A 20,973-nucleotide genomic window follows, 5' to 3' on the forward strand; every position below is an offset into this window, starting at 1 on the left:
AAAGAAAATTGTAATTATCCTACCAGTTGATGGTTTCAAATTATGGTTCAAAGTGGAAACCGGTCCATGGGCACTGGTCAGCTAGCAATTTGTGCATATTTAATTGTATTCAATAGGCAGGCGATTCACCTCCACAGGATTATTTATGGCACAAAACAGGATACACTTGCCGATCACGTTCACATAGGAAAAAAAACAGAGAACAAGAAAACGCAGCCTTGGAAAACACAAGGCAAACGTACAATAATTCATTTCTGATTCAACATTTCAGTAACAAATCATATACATGCGCAGTTCAAATGACACATTAATCGAACTTTTCGACAGTTACTTAACACAGACACTCATTAATCACTCAATGGGTCTCATTCATGAAACATTCGTAAATATACGAGTAAATATGTGAGTGATTTAAAGTGGTAAAGGCGACATTCCCGAAAATTCTTCTCCTGATTCAGAAATACTTCGTAAACGTCAGATGTGATAGTGAAATGTGTGTGTGTGTGTGTTAATGAATTCCAATCAGTTGTAAATGGGACGCGTGTGCACGCTCATTCTCTAAATTACCATAAATCCCGCCCATTAAAACCGACTGAAAACTATAGGCTATATGGGCATCATATTATGACACCAAACGAAGGATTTCAACTTGTCTTCTCAAAAACGAATGAAGAAGAGAAATTTCTCAGATGCAGAAATTGAAGTTTATTATCAGAAGTTCATTCAAAACGCCACATTTTGTTTTCAAGCGTACATAGTGGCGTATCAGGCCTAAAAAAAAGGAAGCTTGGTAGCATAGATGCAGTTAATGGAGTTTCATCTGTTAATCGAACAGTCCCAGAAGTGAAAAGAAAATGGTTTGACATGAAGCTTGACTGCATTATTTGTGACTTGCGGACTTGTAAAAGAATAAACAGCTTGAATAAAAAAATAAAATTAAAAAAACTTGCGGACTTTTGTTCCGTTTGCAGATGGCTCTCGTAATTACTGGCTGTCGTAATAAAAGTAAAAAGAAAAACCGTGTGTAATTACTATATATAATATTTGGTAACACTTTACAATACGGGTGCACTAATAACCATTAATTCATGCTTAACTAATGCACAGATAATCATGTGTTAATGTATGACTCATGAAGAACTAAACCATTAATTAATGATTACTGCATCATGAAGATTCTAAATGATTAATATAAAGTAATATATGAATTGTTATTAATTAAATGTGTCATAGTGTATTAATTCATTAATAACTTATTTTATTAACTAAAAGTCTAAATCAATGCGTTAATTACCACAATTGGTCAAGGCAATGTACTTCAACTTCCAGTTGTCTGCTTTAATTAATCATTAACTAATGATTTGCAAATGTATCATTATGTTATGACTTTACTTGTTGAGGCACATGACTATTAACTAATTGTTAAGTAATATGCCATTTTGGTTTTGACATCCACACTAAGCCATGGATTTCAATTTCCAACCATGTACAACCAAGATTTCGCTGAGTCCGATGAACTTTGTTGTTCATGGCACAGGACTATGTCAGGTTAACATACACTGAGAACATGCGGTTGAGCGCTGCTAGTTCATAACACTGTCTAGACTGGACAAAGACAATAGAACGTCCATTATAGTCAGTGATACTACACTGGATGCGTCGCGACACTACACGACAAAACCCCGTCAGTAAACCGATGCCACACTCTATTACTGACGTACTCTGAGCTCTTGTGCTAGTTCTGTTATGAAGGACAAATGGACTTGCGATGGTCTGTCATGTCCAGTGTAGACAGCTGGTCTCGTCCAGTGTAAACACAGTATAACAGCTTCAGGAGTTCAGATTCTGGTGTGCTGATATTTGTGTGCAGCCCAACTCACCCATCCTTCAAACACGTTCACCGACATTACATTCACTGCATGTGCAAACTGTCAAAACCCATAAATGGCATATTACTTATCAATTAGTTAATAGTCATGTGCCTCAACAAGTAAAGTCATAACATAATGATGCATTTGCAAATCATTAGTTAATGATTAATTAAAGCAGACAACTGGAAGTTGAAGTACATTGCTTTGACCAACTGTGGTAATTAACGCATTCATTTACACTTTTAGTTAATAAAATAAGTTATTAATTAATTAATACATTGACACATTTAATTAATAACAATTCATATATTACTTAATCTATTAATCATTTAGAATCTTTATTAGTTGCTGATGCAGTAATCATTAATTAATGGTTTAGTTCTTCATGAGTCATACATTAACACATGATTATCTGTGCATTAGTTAAATATGAATTATGCAGATTAGTGCTCCCGTATTGTAAAGTGTTACCTAATATTTTTTCAAAATGCTGTGTAAATATGTACCCGATTAAGGTGAATTAAAATGCAGCCTTATTAATGAGCAAAACGTTCGGATGTTAAGCGCACTATTTACGCGTGGCTGGAGCAGGTGTAGATCTCTTTCGTACCAACTAACGTTTGGAAAATACGAACATTTTAATGAATCCGAAAATTTACGTCAGAACCACTTTACACACGATTTACACAAAAATTCGTTCTGCTCGTGTTTTATGAATAAGACCCATTGTCTCAACTCATGACACAAAAGATCATTGTTATACGTGATAGCTTTAGCCTACGGCTAATTAGTTTAGCTCGCGCTGTGCGGCCTACACTCAGCTCATATCAAATCATTTCTGAAATTGACATATCTTTCATAAGATAACATATGATAAAAAAAATGTCACTCACCAAAACGAGATTGCATCACATATTCAATTAAAAAAAGACTATTCAATAAAGATTACCGCTCTGGGATCCACTAAATCTTTACTCCGATTTTCACTTCACCTCTCTCTGACGACAACACTCCAGGCTGAAGCATCCAAAGTTTACAAGTGCACACAATCACAGTTCTCGATAGATTATGATAATCATTTAGTGCAAGGAGTTTCTGGAGAAATGCTCCGTGTCTCATTTGATCTGTTCTCATCTGATTCTCTGTTTATGCTGACAGTGGCAGCGCCTGCGCGACCTGTGGGCGGGCCTTATGAATATGCCGCTTCTGTTGGCTCTCAGGGGTGTCAGTCACAGCAGCACAATCAGTGATTGGATGAATCGTGTGTTATTGCCCAGTGGTGTAATCGAGTGCATCAAGTAAAGGAAAAAAAAAAGAACTGATTGAAAAATATAATTTGTCCAGAACAGAGCGATACGACTCAATTTAAACTGTTATAGAAGAGCTAATATACTAAGAATGCAATGGTCTCTCAAGGATTGTCTCTCTGCTTTATTTTATAAGAAATATATCTGTGTCTAAAGTTCCTAATGTCCTGTACTCTCAACTTTTGTATAATAGTACTAGTCATAATTTTTACACCAGGCATGAATAAAAGGGATGTTTTTTTTATTTCCTGTTTCGTAAACCACTGGAAAAGAACGGAAAAGAATGATTCCATGAAAATATGGAATCATTTAGCCTACCATTGATATCACCCATTTTACAAGAAAAATTAGTTTAAAAAAAAATATTTAAAGGAACATTTTTACAAGAAAAATTAGTTTTAAAAAAATATTTAAAGGAACATTTAATGGCACAATATATAGTAAATTGTTGATTTCGATATTTGGAATGAATTTTGGGTTAGTGTGTTTCATTGACTTGACTTTTTATTGTTGTTGATTAAATGTAGTTTTGTATTTTTTACTTGTTGGGACCCCAGGAAGAGTAGACACTGCCTAGGTAGTGGCTAATGGGGATCCAAATAAACTAATAAACTTATATCATTGATGTAAAATACCATTTACAGCCAATACAGGCAATTTACTTAGGAACGTTTTTTTGACAGTTATAGCACCACCACGTCTTGCCTGATCTCCACCACTTTTATTAGGTGTCCTTGAAAGGTGCCCATACATGTCAAGTCAAGTCAAGTCAAGTTTATTTGTATAGCGCTTCTCAAAATACAGATTGCATCAAAGCAGCTTCACAGCATCAAATCAAAACAATACAACAAAGCTTGTTTCAAGAGGAATTCACTGATTGATAAAACCAAATCAAACATCCCCAAAATATCCCCAACTGAGCAAGCCAAAGGCAACAGTGGCAAGGAACCGAAAAACTCCATCAAGTGACCTAATGGTGTCCTAAAACTCCATCAGGTGACCTAATGGAGAAAAAAACCTTGGGAGAACCCAGGCTCAGTCGGGGGCCAGTTCTCCTCTGGCATTTATGAGCTAGAGGCCGGATTGTAGTTTGAACTGTGGGATTATATGAATGCCTGGCCAAAGAGATGCGACTTTAATCTAGTTTTAAACTGGGAGAACGAGTCTGAGCAACGAACAGTATCAGGAAGACTATTCCAGAGTTTTGGAATGTCTGTCAAATTTGTTGTAAATATAAATTTTTTTTTTGAAGTTTAGACACTTCTATTTATGAGAGCATAAAAATGATCCATGGGTGATAATGATTGGATTTTTTTTTTTCGTTTTTTTTTGTTCCTATCATAATTTTGACATTTTGGCATTATTGTTTAGCTATTTACCTATGTTTTCAAATTTCCTTAGTTTTTTTGTTGTTGTCTCGATCGGACTAACGGCTTTGAAGATAACCACAATTTTTTAAAGCTCTAAATGACACTTACAAAAACCATAAGGCGAAACCTGGCATGTTTGGTATTGTTGGAATCGGCAAGGATTCAGGAGTCTTAGGAGGTCACTCCTGTGAAAAAACACTGGCTTGAAACTTCTAAGGCTCCTTCAAGGCATTGTGCCAATGACGTATACTGAGTTTTGAGATACACCAATGTTCTCATAGACTATCATGGCACCCTGGACAAAGACACTGCGTGCCAATTTTCAGTAGACTAACGGTTGGGTGCGCTTATAGCTATTTTCATTATTTTTTTCACTGTTATAGCACCACCAAGTGGCCAATTGTCACGATTTTTTTCATGTCAACTCAGATTGAGCTTATGAACATGTGTCCCAAGTTTAGCGAAAATATCTCTTTTCGCTCACAAGTTATAACCATTTTATAGCGCCACCAAGTGGCCAATTGTCATGATTTTTTTCACGTGACCTCAGAATGAGCTCATGAACATGTGTCCCAAGTTTTGCGAAAATATCTCTTTCCGTTCACAAGTTATAACCGTTTTATAGTGCCACATAGTGGCCAATGGTTGCGATTTTTTTTCAAGTGATCTCAGACTGAGCTCAGGAAGACGTATCCCAAGTTTAGCAAAAAAATCTCTTTCCGTTCACAATTTATAACCGTTTTAGTAAAAGTGGCCCTGGTGCCATCAAATATTTTGGTTCCCCTTATCGATTGTTAATTGAAATTTAGAATTTTTTGGATGATTATTGATTGTCAGACTCCAGAGAATATTCTTGCAGTGGTTTGGTTCTGATCGGACCAAAAACCTAGAAGTTGTTCGCAAAAATAGGTTTTTCAAAAAAATGCAATTTACTCGAAATTGGCGCCTGAAGGGCGAGCAAATCCGAGGCATGCACCTGGTCCGCCTCGAGCCAAGGAATCCAACAATATAAGACACTTGAGCCTACGCCTCACGGTTGATGAGTTATGAGCCGTTTCGTACTTTTGACCGCTGTAGCGCCCCCGTCAGGCCGATCGGGGCGGGCCTTGGTGACGCTGTAGGCGGTGTGAGTACTATCAGCCCCCAAAGTTTCAAGTCTCTACGACTTACGGTTTGGTCTGCCCGATCAGTTTTATGTCTGAATGTTGCATCATGGGAAAATTAACAATAACAATAGGGTTTCAGCACTTCGTGCTTGAACCCCTAAAGATAATAGAAATAAAACAGTGCACTGTACAGTATCTTGAATGCCTCCATGATCTTGCTGTTCATTATCTGTCAGATTTGCTGCACCAATGCGTACAGGTTCAGTCACTACTGTTAATAATAATGTAGCCCCTATTAATGTACTACAACCTTAAACAAAAAACTAAAAAAATTACAGTATTATATTATTATGTAAAACAGTATTATTAGTAGGTATTGTCAAAATTTCACCTGTAGTAAGTCAGTTTGGTCACTAGGAAAGCACTACAGCCTTTGGGATATAAAAAAAAATACTTTAGGGGAATAACAGTAATTTTTTCATAAACATATTTGATAATTGTACAGTAAGGGAGGTATTGTCAAAATTTCACGTGTAGTAAGTCAGTCTGGTCACTAGGAAAGCACTACAGCCTTTGGAACATGAAAAATACTTTAGGTGAATTACAGTAATTTTTTCATAAACTTATTTGATAATTGTACGTACAGTAAGGGAGTTATAGTCAAAATGTCACCTGTAGTAAGTCAGTGTGGTCATTAGGAAAGTACTACAACCTTTGGGATATATATAAAAAAAACACTATATGTGATTTACAGTTTATTTCATAAACATATGTAATAAACATATGTAATAATATGCTCATTACATACACATATTTGATAATTGTACAGTAAGGGAGGTATTGTCAAAATTTCACCTGTAGTAAGTCAGTGTGGTCACTAGGAAAACACTACAGCCTTTGGAACACGAAAAAATACTTAGGGTGAATTACATTAATTTAAAAAAAAAACATATTTGTCAACTGTACGTACAGTAAGGGACTTTTTGTCAAAATTTCACCTGTACTAAGTCAGTCTGGTCTGTAGGAAAACACTACAGCCTTTGGAACACGAAAAAAATACTTAGGGTGAATTACAGTAATAAAAAAAAAAAAAAACATATTTGTCAACTGTACATACAGTAAGGGAGTTTTTGTCAAAATGTCACCTGTAGTAAGTCAGTGTGGTCACTAGGAACATGCTACAACCTTCGGATAGTAAAAAAAATCCCTTTGGTGAATTAATGTAATTTTATTCTAAAAATATTTATGTACATTATGTACAGTGAGGCAGGTTTCCTAAATACAATCATTATAATGCACTTTTTATTGTTGCTAAAGTACAATCAATAGCATTAGAACACATAATGTGAGAGAGATTTTCTGGTACATCTGTACTTCGCAAAAATGTAGTTGTCTGTTTGCACACAATGGAAAAAAAATAGAACTTTTTAGACGGTCCCTATCTTCTTTACCACACACATTGAATGTTCACTGAATTTGTATGCCATTAAAACAATATTTGCCCATTTTGATCGATTGTGGAGAGTGTTGTAGTTCACCATCATTGTCCTAAAGATCATGTAGCTGCTTTTATTTGGCAAAAATGTGCTTTATTGTGCTTGTTATTGAGACAGTTTTTAAGCAAAAAAGTGCGAATGTGCAAATATAAAACCAACTTTACCTAAGTATGACTAAATACATCGACACAGTAGCCAACAAAACACTGATGTATACTAAACTTATAGCCTACAGCATACAAGTTGCTATAATAGTGCTTAAACTGCTAAAATATTAAAACTGTTGTACATCTGAGGCTACATGAATGTACCCGAATAAAACGAAAATATCTGAACATCAGCAAATGTTATGAAATTGATGTTTGAACTGAAAAATTAACTGAAAAATATTAGAGACGTCACAAGAGTAAATTAAACCAACTATCACACAAACCCTGATCAGAAGCATTGCAAAGCTGCTTGCAAGTTGTAGTTCTGTTTACTTTGAAAAATATCAGTTAATTAGATAACAGTCTTATTAATTGCACTCATTTTTTCAGTGCACTTATACTGTATTGTATTTAATTTCTGCATTGATTCCGCAATTTGTATTGCTCTGAACTTAAGCTGTAATACAATAGTAATCTATATGGATTAAGGGTATTTTAATGTATCTGTACTCCAGTGTACAGGGGGTTAAAGCATTTTTATCATTGAACTGGATCATTGAACTACACAACTGTACTGTACTGTAAGGTCTGAAATCAGTCTCTCAACACAGTAATGTGAGTAGGGGAACACTGCCTCTAAAATGAGTTCTTCATCTGCTGGATCAAGCGACAATCAACCCACGAAGAAACGTCCCTCTGCGTCCAGTGATGCAACAGTGACCTCTGACCTCAGGTAACACATTAGCTATTTTTGCACACGTCAGATGTTTTGAATCCACATTGACTGATAGTGCATTCCTGAAGCCTGCATTTTAATAATAACTATAATGATAAATAGTTGTTCGAATTTGATGAGAATAGTGAAGTCTACACCACAAATATAGTGAGAATTTTTTTTTTTTTTAATAACTTTCAGAAAGATGATCAACAATAAAATCATTGACAGCCGCTTGTGCATTTAAAGTGGCAGATGATGAATAAACAAACATTTACAGTCTGATAACGTTGTTATCATAATTGTTCTTGTTAAATAGCCTTAAAATTTATACTTTCCCCAAAAATGAAAATGGTCATTTTTCTCTCCCTTCAGGCTGCTCCAAACCTGTAAGACTTTTGTTCATATTCGAATAACAAATTAAGATAATTAATGAAAACTGAGAGACTTGTGCCTTTCTGCTGAAACTCCACGGCATCAAAAATGTGAAGATCCAAATGGCTAATAAATGTAAAAGTAATGTAAAACGAATCCATATGAATCAAGTGGTTTAGTCTTGTGAAGAGATACAATCACTTTGTATGATGAAAAGATTTAATTTAGCCTTTAGGAAGACCCTTAACATCTTTCAAATTTTGGTGGCATGGACTTTCAGCAAAAGGACAGCAATCTTTCAGATTTCAATACAAATATCTTAACTTGTGTTTCAAAGATGAATTAAATTATTACATGTTTAGAATGACAGAATATTTATTTTTGAATTAACCCTTTTAATTATTGTCTAAAATTCTTTTTTTTTTCTGCATCAGCAGGAGGAAGAGACAGAGACCAGAGTCTCCAGAGCCCAGTGGTGTGTCTGTGAAGAGTAGCACATCCATGAAGCAACCCCCTAGATTGAGTGATGAACCAGTGTCTTCTGATCCTCTGTTAGTATACATTTACTCACTTATTTACTGTACTGCATCTGAGATTAATAATTATATAATAAACTAAATGAAATAGCACTAAATGTACTCCAAAATATGTAGGCCTAACATATGCATTGCACAGGGGAGCAACTTGAAGAGGGGTGCCAAACTTATTTATAATCTATATGTTTTATGGTTGTTAGTCCTTGTATCACTGCCACAGTCCTTTTTGCCAATCAAAATCCATTGGTTTTAAAGAGCTTGTGCGTTTAAAGCATTAGATGACGAAACTTTAGCAAGCGTTGGAAATAAACAAAACATTATAGTCTTTTGATGAAGATGCTAATGTAGTTATCATTATAGTCATTGCTCTTTTTGTGAATGGGCCTAAAATGTACAGTTCCACCCAAAAATAAAATTACAGTTCCACCCAAAAATAAAATTAAGTCATTTACTCCCCCCGCCATTTTGCTACAAAACTGTAAGACTTTCATTCATCTCTGAATCACAAATTAAGAAACTTTTAATTAGGGCTGGGCGATATGGCCATAAAAACTTAGCTCAATAAAAATGTTAATATCGGTCAATATCGATAATTATCACGATAAATGTCAAATCCTTATTTCTTTCAAGTGTAAAGGCAGATTTTTTATCCTAATTGAAAGTTGTAGAAACCAGATTGTTAATTGTGAATTTAACCTACTCTTTTTTTGTTTTAGTTTTGTCTCTTGGGAATCCACATTTGACAGTGAGTTGAAAGTAGTTGTAGCTGCAGTAGCTTAAGTTAAGATGCAGATATAAATTTATGTTTGTTAGGGCATGAGGGAACACAACATAAAATAAATGTATTAAAGGTGCTCTAAGTGATGTTGGGTGACGTCACTTCTTGTTGACTTTTAAAGTATTGTCAAACAAAACGGAGGCTAGCTCGACCCTCCCTCTTCCTCATCCGCACACTAACCCTCCAAACCCCACCCCCAAATCCTTCTTGTCGGTTATTGGCTGGAACAGTTTGTTATGTTTCGTGGTGCGGGTGAGCCCAGTTTGTTTTTCTTTGTGGAGCCTGGGGTGTCTATAGAGACCGCGTTTTTTTACAGTGTGTTCAGGGGACAGGCAGCTAGCGGATGGTGAGGAGAAGTTTGCTGTATGTGACAAAAAATGTTTTGGCCTAAAAAACACGTGACATCGCTTAGAGCACCTTTAATAACCGGATTGTTTAATATCTGGTAAGGTGATTAAGGCGCTGGTGCAAAAGAACACAATAACAAAGGGAGTTTAACTTGAGAAAAGGAATATATTTATTCACAACAAAGTGCTCAAAAGAGAGAGACCCACAAATACCGTACACAGGGAGTAGGAACCTGACCTAAATCAAAAAAAGAAATAAAACAAAACCTGCATTCTAAATACATCCCCTTCCCAATAAACTACAAATATGAAGTTTAAAAGAAAATAAAAAAAGATGTAACAAACTAAATAAAGTCTCCAGTGTTCAACACGCCCTGCCTTATATATACTACTTAAGAAAACTCAAAACATACAATAGTGGCACCGGTTCCTTACCTAGTGTCTTAACAACGCGCTTCCCTAGATGTTACGAAATGGAAGTCACGTGACATACTTCCCTGGTCACTATACTACCTGGTTGGCTGTAAGACAATATGAAAAAAATAAAAAACACATAAACACTAAAAGTTTCAACTTAATACAAAAACAACAAACCACCGTGAGAAAACAAACTGTTAACTCAAAAATTGAAGAGGGTTAACAAAGAATAAAAAATAAATAAAAAAAGAGAGAGAGACACCAACAACCCAGTGTGACAAAACAAAAGAATCAGCTCCCTCCTTCTCTCTCTCCCGCTTCCGGTCTGCGTCAGACTTTTATAGTAAGGACGCCCATTCAGGTGTAAACGTCACAATGATGACCTTAAAACAGAACACCATATCCTCTGAGCACGTAACAATGTTCATTAACAAAAATTGTAACAACCTCATTTTTATATGGTAGAATGATAAATATTCTGACTATTTGAGTTGTATTAAAATTAACCATTGGTCATCCATAATATCATATATTTAGTTAACACAGTTAAAATCATGCATACAGCACCTCAATACCATGGTAGAATGTAACTATATGGTTTCTATGGTATTTTATATGAAAAATAGTAGCCTAAATAAATTTAGTATAAATTCACAAACACTATAGCTTCATCACAAACAATACTGTTATTATATGTAATACATGTCTACATAGTAATATGATAAAATTCTATCTGAATATCCCACATTTCTGCCACAATTCCATGGTGCAGTTAGTGTTACTACAGTAAATCCATGGTAAATTATGTGATTTGTAGATTGAAAAGCTTTCTGACTGCATTGTTGTGCAGTGTTTCCTGCTTGTCAGCGCGGTTTCATCTGGCTTTACACCAGTTTAAATCACAGAGACATTTGTGTTCTTCACTGAATTAAAGCGCTTCTCATTGGATCACACAGCGTTGTTTAGTGGTTATGTGACCGAGACCATTCAGCAAGTAAACACATCTGATCTAGTAAACGCTGTGCTGCCGTTTGGACTTTGAGCTGAGTGGATAAATGGTCCGTGTGGTGCGTTGATCAAATGAGTTTCGTTCCGCTTTTGGCGCATAAACATTATCGAACATTTATCAAACTCTTTATATTGTTTTATCAAGGAAAATTATATCTCAATAATTTTGTTATAATTTTATCAACCAGCCTACTCTTAATGAAACCTGGGAGATTTCTGTCCCTTCTGCTGAAAGTTCATGCCAACAAAATATTGAAGATCCAAAATGGTCATAATGGCATCATAAAACAAATAAATGAATCGAGTGATTTAATCCAAGTTTTGTGAAGAGATACGATCACTTTATATGATGAACAAATTTAATTTATCCTTTAGTGAGACCCTATTGGATCTTTAAAAAAATTGGTGGTATGGACTTTCTCAGTTTTATTAAAAATATCTTGATTTGTGTTTTAAAGATTAATGAAAGTTATATATTTTTGGAATGACAGAATTTAATATAACAAATTTAAATATTGTCTAAAATGCTGTTTTGTTTTTCTTTTGTCAGAATCAGCAGGAAGAAGAGTCAGAGTTCTGAGTCTCCAGAACCCAGTGGTGTGTCTGTGAAGAGTAGCAGCTCCATTAAGCAACCCCCTAGATTGAGTGATGAACCAGTGTGTTCTGATCCTCTGTTAGTATAAACATTTACTCGCTAATTTACTATACTGCATATCAGATTAATAATGATTTAATAAACTAAATGAAAGAGCACCAACTGTACTCCAAAATATGTAACATGTATACTGTACAGGGGAGCTACTTGATGAAGGGTGTAAAACTTATTTCTAATAACCAATATATTTCTGATGTCGTCAGCTGTCCTTGTGTCACTGCTATATTCCTTTTTGCTGCTATGTTATTTTCTATTTCAGCGAGGGAAAGGTACAGCTGATCAGATCTGTACCGTCATCTACATCTCACTATCACACTCACATCAGGCAGTACAAAACTGAAGCAGTCCAGCAGACACACACACTGGAGACTGGAGAGCTGCAGAGAGTCAAAGACCAGCACAAAACCAGCATGAAGAACAAGTATGAGAGATTATTTGAGGGAAACAAACTCCAAGAGAATGAAACGCTCCTGAACAGGATCTACACACAGCTCTACATCATAGAGGGAGAGAGTAAAGGAGTAAATGAAGAACATGAGGTTTTGGAGATGGAGAAAACGGCCAGAACACAACACTCACAAGACACTCCAATCTACTGCATTGACATCTTTAAAGCTTCACCTGAGCCAGGATGTGAGGAGAAAGACAAAATCAAGACTGTTCTTACTAAATGCATCGCTGGAATCGGGAAAACCGTCTCTGTGCAGAAGTTCATTCTGATTTCATGTTTGTGCTTCCATTACGAGAGCTGAACTTGATCCGAGATCATCAGTACAGTCTTCACAGACTTCTGCTGGACTTTCATCCTGAACTTCAAGATCTGGACTCAAAGATTTATGAGGAGTGTAAAGTTGTGTTCATCTTTGATGGTCTGGATGAAAGCAGAATGACACTGTTGTTTTCAGACGCTCAGAAAGTTTCTGATGTGACTAAGACTTCATCAGTGGGTGAGTTGATGTCAAACCTCATTAAAGGAGAGCTTCTTCCCTCTGCTCTCATCTGGATCACCTCCAGACCAGCAGCAGCCAATCAGATCCCCTCCATATACATAAACCGCCTGACAGAGATTCAGGGATTCAATGAGCCTCAGAAGGAGGAATATTTCAGGAAGAGAATCAGTGTAGAGCATCAAGCCAGCAGAATCATCTCACACATCAGAAGAGCAAGAAGCCTCCACATCATGTGTCACATACCCGTCTTCTGCTGGATCTCATCCACTGTGCTTCAGAAGCTCCTGAAAGAAGATCTGAGTGCAGAAATCCCTCAAACTCTGACTGAAATGTACATCCACTTCCTGCTGATTCAGATCAACATGAGGAATCAGAAGTATGAAGAGAGAGATCCAGAGAAACTCCTGCAGTCCAACAGAGAAGTGATTGTGAAACTTGCTGAAGTGGCTTTCAAACAGCTGATGAAGGGAAATGTGATGTTCTATGAGGAGGACCTGAGAGAGTGCGGCATAGATGTCACTGACGCCTCAGTGTATTCTGGGATTTGCACTGAGATCTTTAAGGAGGAATCTGTGATTCATCAGAGGAAAGTCTACAGCTTCATTCACCTGAGCGTTCAGGAGTTTCTCGCTGCTTTCTATGCATTTTATCATTATGCAATCAGAATTTTTGACACGTTGCAGTTTTGTGATGTGATGCATATCCTGCAAAGAGATGCAACAGATAAAGCTCTTAAGAGTGAGAATGGACACCTGGATCTGTTCCTGCGGTTCCTGCTGGGCATCTCACTGGAGTCCAATCAGAGACTCTTACAGGATCTACTAACACACACAGAGAACAACTCAGAGAGCATCAGGAGAACCACACAGTATATTAAAGAGAAGATCAAAGATGGACAAGGACTCTCCGCTGAAAGATCCATCAATCTGTTCCTCTGTCTGCTGGAAGTGAAAGATCAGACTCTGTCCAGGGAGATTCAGGAGTTTGTGGAATCAGACAAACACTCAGAGAAGAAACTCTCTCCTGCTCACTGCTCAACAATCGCCTACATGCTTCAGATGTCAGATGAGGTGCTGGATGAGCTGGACCTCAAGAAATACAACACATCTGATGAGGGGAGAAGAAGACTGATACCAGCTGTGATCAACTGCACTAAAGCTCTGTGCGTGTTTAATTGTGTTGTAATATCTTAAATTGTGTCTTAATCATTTAATTTAAATGTCTTTTTGCAAATAAATAATGATATAATTGAAATACAGTTGAAGAATGAGGTAAAGAATTTCATTTCATTTTAATTTGTTTGAATCTTTTTCAGTCTTGCCTGCTGTAATTTCACTGGTCAGTGCTGTGGAATTATATCATCAGCTTTACAATCCTCAAACTCCGCCCTCAGAGAGCTGGATCTGAGTAACAATGACCTGCAGGATTCAGGAGTGGAGCTGCTCTCTGATGGACTGAAGAGCCCAAACTGTCAGCTGGAGATACTGAGGTGTGTTAGAGCATATAAGGGATAATGTACAGTCAGCCGGTCATAATGTTGATGTGTGTTTGTTAATGATCTGACTGTGTGTGTGTCTGTAGGTTGTCTGGCTGTATGGTGACAGAGGAAGGCTGTGGTTACGTGTCTTCAGCTCTGAATTCAAACCCCTCACACCTGAGAGAGCTGGATCTGAGCTACAATCACCCAGGAGAAACAGGAGTCCAGCTGCTCAGCGACAAACTGAAGGATCAAACCTGCTCTCTACAGTTTCTCAAGTATGTTTAGACGTTATCACTCATACGTGTGTCTAAATGTGATTAGGGGTCACCTAAGAGGGATCTTTTGTTTAGAAATAATATTTGTATGGTCTCATTACTTTTTAACTGGCTTTATCTGATGTAATACAGCAGAATCCACAAATCTCACATAAGAGAAAACAGTGAACAGTTGTATTATCAAATTTTGAGGTTGTAAACATAGAGAACTGTTACTTTAATACCAAATTAGCTTTACTAATTATTACAACCCATATATTTTTAAATTCCTACTAGGATTCGAGAGAGCCTAGTGTTAAAGGGTAACACCTTGCTGTAACAATTTGCAGTACTTATTTTAAACTTTTGTTGTGGTCTTTTTTTGCAATGTTTGATTGCAATATTTTGTTGTCTGTGCTGACCTGGACATATGATTCACTCTGTGTTATCATGTCTTTGGTCTGGAGCGCACTGGTGTGTGCTGCAGTGGTTCACGTGACACAGATGCAAAATCAGGGGCTGTATTCACAATAAAATCTTAAGGCTATGTAACGTAAACTGTATATATGACTCTGGGTCAATACGAATTAGCTCAAGGATATAGGGAATTTGGAATTATTAATAATCATAACTCATGGTCATAATGCATAAATCGCATATACATTTACTTGATCAATTATCGAGACTACCTTGTTCTGTAACTGGTCTAGTCATCAGTCATTCGTCCAGCGAATAAATGTAAGATTATCACAGTCAAGAAGGGGTATCCTGTTTACAAACTCCAAGAAAATGTATCTTCTGGCCGTGAACATAAAACTTTCTGGGTTTATGAATTAAAACTACTCAAAGTAGTCTATAATATCGAGCGTGTAGCTTAGATCTTTTGGCATTTTCATTGACTTTATAAAGATGGATTTTCAAATACAGAGACAGTCAAAGTATGAATGGGTTTTAATAAATGTCAATACTAGTTATTACATAAGCTACAACTATAAACGTACGTAAACATGCAAACAATAAAACAAACAAATATTTAAACAAACAAGAACATAAGAAACAACGTGATCAGAGTGAATGAAATGAAAGAGAGAAAATAAGGAGAGAGAGAAAAGTAGCTGGTAATTATTACAGACAGAAACCTAATTTCAAAAGACACCTGGAGTCAGCTTTAGAGAGAGATCAATAGGCCTACTTGCAAGTTGGTTCTTTGTTCGAGTGATTGCTGAGAGGCAGGAAGCGCGGACGGTGTCCTGTCGGTGCTGCGTCTTCTGGTGTCGCGGGAAGCTTAAAAGGCTCACTGAATGTAACGTTACCGAGAAAAGTCAGATAATTTCCCTTGTGGAGGGGAAAGGCGCGTATGAACTTAGTTGCAAAGGACGGCAGGGCAGCTCCTACATGGTGCGGAGGTATGCGTCCCAAAGAGAGGGAGGAGAAGCACTGCTCGTGAAGGTTGAAAGTGGGTCCGAGTTGAGAGCGAGAGTTGAGAGAGAAAGAGGAGGAGAGGGTCTCTACTTTTAAAAGTAAAATCTGCTTACGCCCTCTTTTTGGGACAACAGCAAATCGGATCTGCTGATCTGAAGCGGGAAAGAAGTTTCTTTGTTTGTGAAGAAACGCCTACTTTGACTATTAGATTTGGGTTCTTTGTAGGACTTTAACCCTCTGGGGACCAAAAACGCGCCCGCGCGTTTTGCTCGTTTTTTTTTTTAGCAATGAAAAATAAACACAAAATGCTCTGTTAATTTTGATCTTTCATTTTCGTGTAATACATCAATCGATCCTGTTCAGTTTCTATTTTTTTTTCTGTATACTCACAATACAAATAAAGTGTTTTGCTTTTTGACAAATAAAGAAAAACTAACATGATGCTATTTCTGCCTTCTCTCTGTCAGTAAACTCCCATTTGAAACGCGTTCGAAAATTATCTATAACTCCGCGAAAATTCAGTCAAACAGGCAAACAGACCCACGGGCATGAAGCTTGAGATCGCAGCTTTTAAATGAAGTAATTTATATAAAAAACAAATATTATCAGCTTCTGTAATCTGTATAAAAAGAGAGCGACTCCAGTCGAGCTCATTAGGAGCCATTCAAAAGTAATTTGACCACGCCCCGGAGAGCGCGTGCTATTCAAACGCAAATTCTGAGAACCATTTCAGTCTGTGAAACGCCCCCACATCAGCTGTAAACAAAGAGGCATAATATAGCCTACCTTATGGAGAAAATTTTCCGTGCTGATATGAGGAGCAGATCCCGCTGAGGAGTGAGGTAGGCTAAGTTATCCTTTCTCAAGTGTTAATGTGGAATAACGTTATGGAATAACGTTGTAGGCTTATGTAAACAAAAAGATGAATCGCGTTTCTATAATATGAATCGCGTTTCTGTGAGATGATTGAAGGGTACATATTTGTAAAGAGTGTTTAGCCTAAATATGAATCGCGCGTCTGTGTGTGAAAGAATAAACTGCTTTTACAGTTACAGTTACTGCGTTAAGTCAGGCGAAGTATGAAAGACAACATTTTGTTGACTAGATTTGGGTACAGTTTTTACTGTAGAATATACTGTCACATCAAATAAGCTTTTCTGCTCATATATATAAAATACTATTTTGTCAAAAATAAAGTCATAGACTAAGATGTTCCAATGTTGGCTATATTCAAACTAATGAATAAATATGATAAAATGTAGGCCTATAATCTTTTTTTTTTTTTTTTTTACAAAGAAAGAGTACTTTTTTGCAGAAATATTGCTGAAATTGTAATTATTGTTGTAATTGTAACCTTTTTAATAAAATAGCAAAACATATTTACAAGATAGATGTAAGCAAAATCTTAAATGGTCAATATAAGTCTTCTTCAAAATATATATTTTGTCTTTGCATTGTGGCTCAGTCAGTGTCACACCTGAATGAATGGCTAATTATGCAGAGTCATTATGCAGAGTGGGTGGGACTAAGGTGTAAACTACTCCTCCCCCTCGCATATTGGCTTTCCAAGCAAAACCTGTTTTACACCATTTAAATCAATGTATTTTTTTTTGTGAACGATAAAGCAAGACTATTTTCACATAATTTTGAAGCTAGAACTGAAAGGGACAACATCCATTAGTCAAAAGTCTTGTGGGCACATATTTTGTATGAGTTTTGTGGTCTTATTTCAGCAACTTTCATTTTTATTTTTTTAAATAACCACGCATAAACATTATTCTCTTAAAAATACAAACATCTACATACATGTTGCTCGCATATTATGGTAGGCCTGTTTGTGCTATATAGAGTGAATTTACACCTTTGCCATTAACATGTTTATAAATAACTGAAAAAAGCACAAATGTCAGAGCATGTCAGAACATCTCAAGGGCCCCAAAAACAGCTTGGTCCCCAGAGGGTTAAACTGCAGTTAAAAAAAAAATATATATATATTGTAATATGTGTCCAAATTAACACACTAATGCTGCAATGCCAAACACTGTAGTATTACGAAATTAATTATTTCTTAATTGCATTATGATTCATATCACAGAAAAAATCATCCATACCTGTAATGCTGATGAAGATCTTGTGTCCTTGATCAGACTGAACTCCACACCAGTATTCTGAATCTTCTTCAGTCACATGACTGATGCTTCCCGTCAGGAGCTGCTGTTCTCTGTCATCATACAGCCGGATCTTTCCCTCATCCCTCCATCTTCTGCTCTCCTTCACAGACGTCTCTTTAGCACAGAGATCAGCTCCAGATCTCCAGCACAGAAACTTCACATCATGAATGTGGGATTGTGGGTATTTGCAGCTGATGTTCACAGATCCTCCTGCAGAAGCTGATAGACTGATGCTCTTCACACAACAATCCTCTGTTTAAGATCCAGATAAAGTGCAGCAATGTTACAATCACCAGATATATTCATGGATTCTGTCAAATAATGCATAAATGACTGAAAGCAGCTCACCCTTCTTAATGTCCAGATTAAACTCAGAGAAGAAACTGTAATCTTCAGAAACTTTGACTATAATCTTATATTCTCCAGAGTCGTTCTCATTCAGATCTCTGATAAACAGAAGTAAGAGTCCTGCAGATCTGTCATTATAAATGGAGAATCGTCTGTCATGTTTCCATTCTGCTCTTCTCTTAGTGTTTATTACAGTAAAACACTGATCTGCAGTTTTACAGACGTCTATTACAGGATTCGTGTGTTGCATCTCATATTTGTAGTTTATAATGACGTTTCCTCCTGAATATCCCATCACTGTCCTGATTTGTTGACCTGAAAAACAGTTTATTTTACAATGTATCTTATTTTTGGCCTGCACAATCATTTGCATTGTAATGTCGTGTCTCGCGCACTTCCTCCCTTGGGTTTATTTTATTTAAATTTCCTGCGCAGGGAAAGTTATTTCCCTCTCCACCTCCAATAAAGTGATGGGTCGATGAGACCTTGTACCTAATGGTGCGTTCAAGTCATCTCGTATAGATCATATTTACGAGTTGAAAGCACATGAACACCACCACAATGCCGTAAATACCAGTGGGAAGCTTGGGATTTTCTCTAAACCCCGATCTTTACGAGTTGGGTGCGTGTCACTGAGAAACAGAATACCACAATACTTAAAGGTATTTAGCAGTGAGATTGTCAGGCTTTTCTATTTACAGCGCAGTTAGCTAATTGCCTGCACAGGATATGATGGCATTATAATATAACAATGCACCATGTAACATTTCTAGAACAAGAATTTAAGAACCTTACTGTGTTTTTGTGTAATTATTTAAGAGAAAGTACTCCGCCATCTCTTACTCCGACTTGAACGCACCTGCCATCATAATTCATATTACAGTACATTGTATTTGCTATTATTATTATTATTGTTATAATATTATACCATTTGCAATTATCAATCTAGTATTGTTATGCTGTTAAATTATTGTACTATTCAGTCACTATTTACTTATTATTTTTTTATTGTCTATATTCTGTCATTGATATTTCATATTCTATTGTTATTATTATAGTATTATACATAAACTATATGCTATTATCAATATATAATTATTATATTATTGTACTTATGTAATTACACAATAAGAAAACTTTATTTCATTTAATGTGAAAATGTAATTATATCTCAGTATGGGGGTCTTCACAATTTTTATTTATCAGTAGGCTAATACATGACAAAGCCTTTTCAAGCTTTGATAATTCCTTATATTTTATAAGTCTAACTATCGAGATTTTGAATAACTATAGAGATAGAACTTTTAGTAGGCTACACCACGTAAAAACCATTGAAATCGGTTGATAAATGTAAACATTATTGTTTTTATCCAGAAAAACCGCAGCTCACCCGTTTACTTGCATTGGTTTACAGCGCAGTCTAGCCCTCAGCAAATTGGCAGACGCGTTGACGCTTTGACGCAGCAACGCTCCAAAACGGCCAATAGGGCGTCTATGTATTTATTATGTTTATGCCTTGTACCCTATGTCCTCCGAGTTCGCACTGAACACGTACGAGTACGGACTGGAATCTCACTCAAGATGGCGGAGTAGTCTACCCAGTGTAGCACTTCTCAGAGCACTGACAGGCGAATGAACACACCCCAAGTCACCTTATCTGACCAGAAAACAAAAGTGAAACGGAAGAGATGCCAGTCAGGAGATAACAAAACACATATCCAGTGTAGGCTATTTAACTCCGATATATGCTGTGGTGAGTTCAAAAGTTATTCTTTATGTTATAATGTAGGCTACAATACTCTGTCATTTATTGTAGGCTTCTCCATTTCCTTAAAGAGAATTTCAAACCGGACGATATTGAATGTGCAAATAGAAATGAAAACATTGATAGTGTTGGCGCACTTTTCTAAAATGATGTGTTGAAAACAAAACAACCTGTAAAAAGAGATGTTAAAAATGACACGTTTTGTAGATTTTAACACATGTAGTGTGTGTGCTCAGGCACAGCACATGTTGTGTCAAATTTAACACACAACCTGTGTCGTTTCTTAACACATCTCTGTTTACTACACATTTTGTTACCTTTAACACATCTAATGTGTTAACGTTATTCCTCTGACACAGAAGTGTGTTGAAACCTTTTACACAATAATGTGGTAGCATATAGTTGTGTCAGATACTATACACAACTTGTGTCAGATATTACATGCTACTGTTG

General features: G+C 36.4%; 3 protein-coding genes and 1 long non-coding RNA gene across 4 annotated transcripts in view; 3 read left to right on the plus strand and 1 right to left on the minus strand.

Annotated features, from left to right (window-relative positions):
• Positions 1–3,471: 3,471 nt before the first annotated feature.
• Positions 3,472–3,794, plus strand: LOC309494014. Its single transcript, XR_014204191.1, has 2 exons — positions 3,472–3,528; positions 3,575–3,794. It is a non-coding gene; the product is annotated as an uncharacterized lncRNA (long non-coding RNA).
• A 1,409-nt stretch (positions 3,795–5,203) lies between these two features.
• On the plus strand, positions 5,204–13,012 carry LOC309493816 (uncharacterized protein). Its single transcript, XM_082163076.1, has 4 exons — positions 5,204–8,032; positions 8,824–8,940; positions 12,026–12,148; positions 12,390–13,012. Exons 1-4 carry the CDS (start codon positions 7,941–7,943, stop codon positions 12,880–12,882), a joined length of 825 nt encoding a protein of 274 aa, XP_082019202.1. The 5' UTR covers positions 5,204–7,940; the 3' UTR covers positions 12,883–13,012.
• A 1,927-nt stretch (positions 13,013–14,939) lies between these two features.
• On the minus strand, positions 14,940–19,092 carry LOC309495547 (uncharacterized protein; the record flags this gene model as incomplete). Its single annotated transcript, XM_082165328.1, has 3 exons — positions 18,756–19,092; positions 18,348–18,659; positions 14,940–14,953 (listed from the first exon to the last, which is right to left on the minus strand). Exons 1-3 carry the CDS (start codon positions 19,048–19,050, stop codon positions 14,940–14,942), a joined length of 621 nt encoding a protein of 206 aa, XP_082021454.1. The 5' UTR covers positions 19,051–19,092.
• An 809-nt stretch (positions 19,093–19,901) lies between these two features.
• Positions 19,902–20,973, plus strand: part of LOC309494758 (uncharacterized protein) — a 131,292-nt gene continuing 130,220 nt past the window's right edge. Inside the window, 1 exon segment of the mRNA XM_082164168.1 lies at positions 19,902–20,508. The gene's annotated coding sequence lies outside the window, so the exon portion shown is untranslated.

Source organism: Leuciscus leuciscus, assembly GCF_965113295.1.
Source record: "Leuciscus leuciscus genome assembly, chromosome: 3".
NCBI classification, from domain to species: Eukaryota; Metazoa; Chordata; class Actinopteri; order Cypriniformes; family Leuciscidae; genus Leuciscus; species Leuciscus leuciscus.

Coding starts and splice junctions, on each gene's coding strand:
- LOC309493816 (XM_082163076.1), top strand. CDS start 7,941: ATGAGTTCTTCATCTGCTGGATCAAGCGACAATCAACCCACGAAGAAA. Junction 8,941..12,025: donor CCAGTGTCTTCTGATCCTCT/GTTAGTATACAT, acceptor TTCTTTTGTCAG/AATCAGCAGGAAGAAGAGTC. Junction 12,149..12,389: donor CCAGTGTGTTCTGATCCTCT/GTTAGTATAAAC, acceptor TTTCTATTTCAG/CGAGGGAAAGGTACAGCTGA.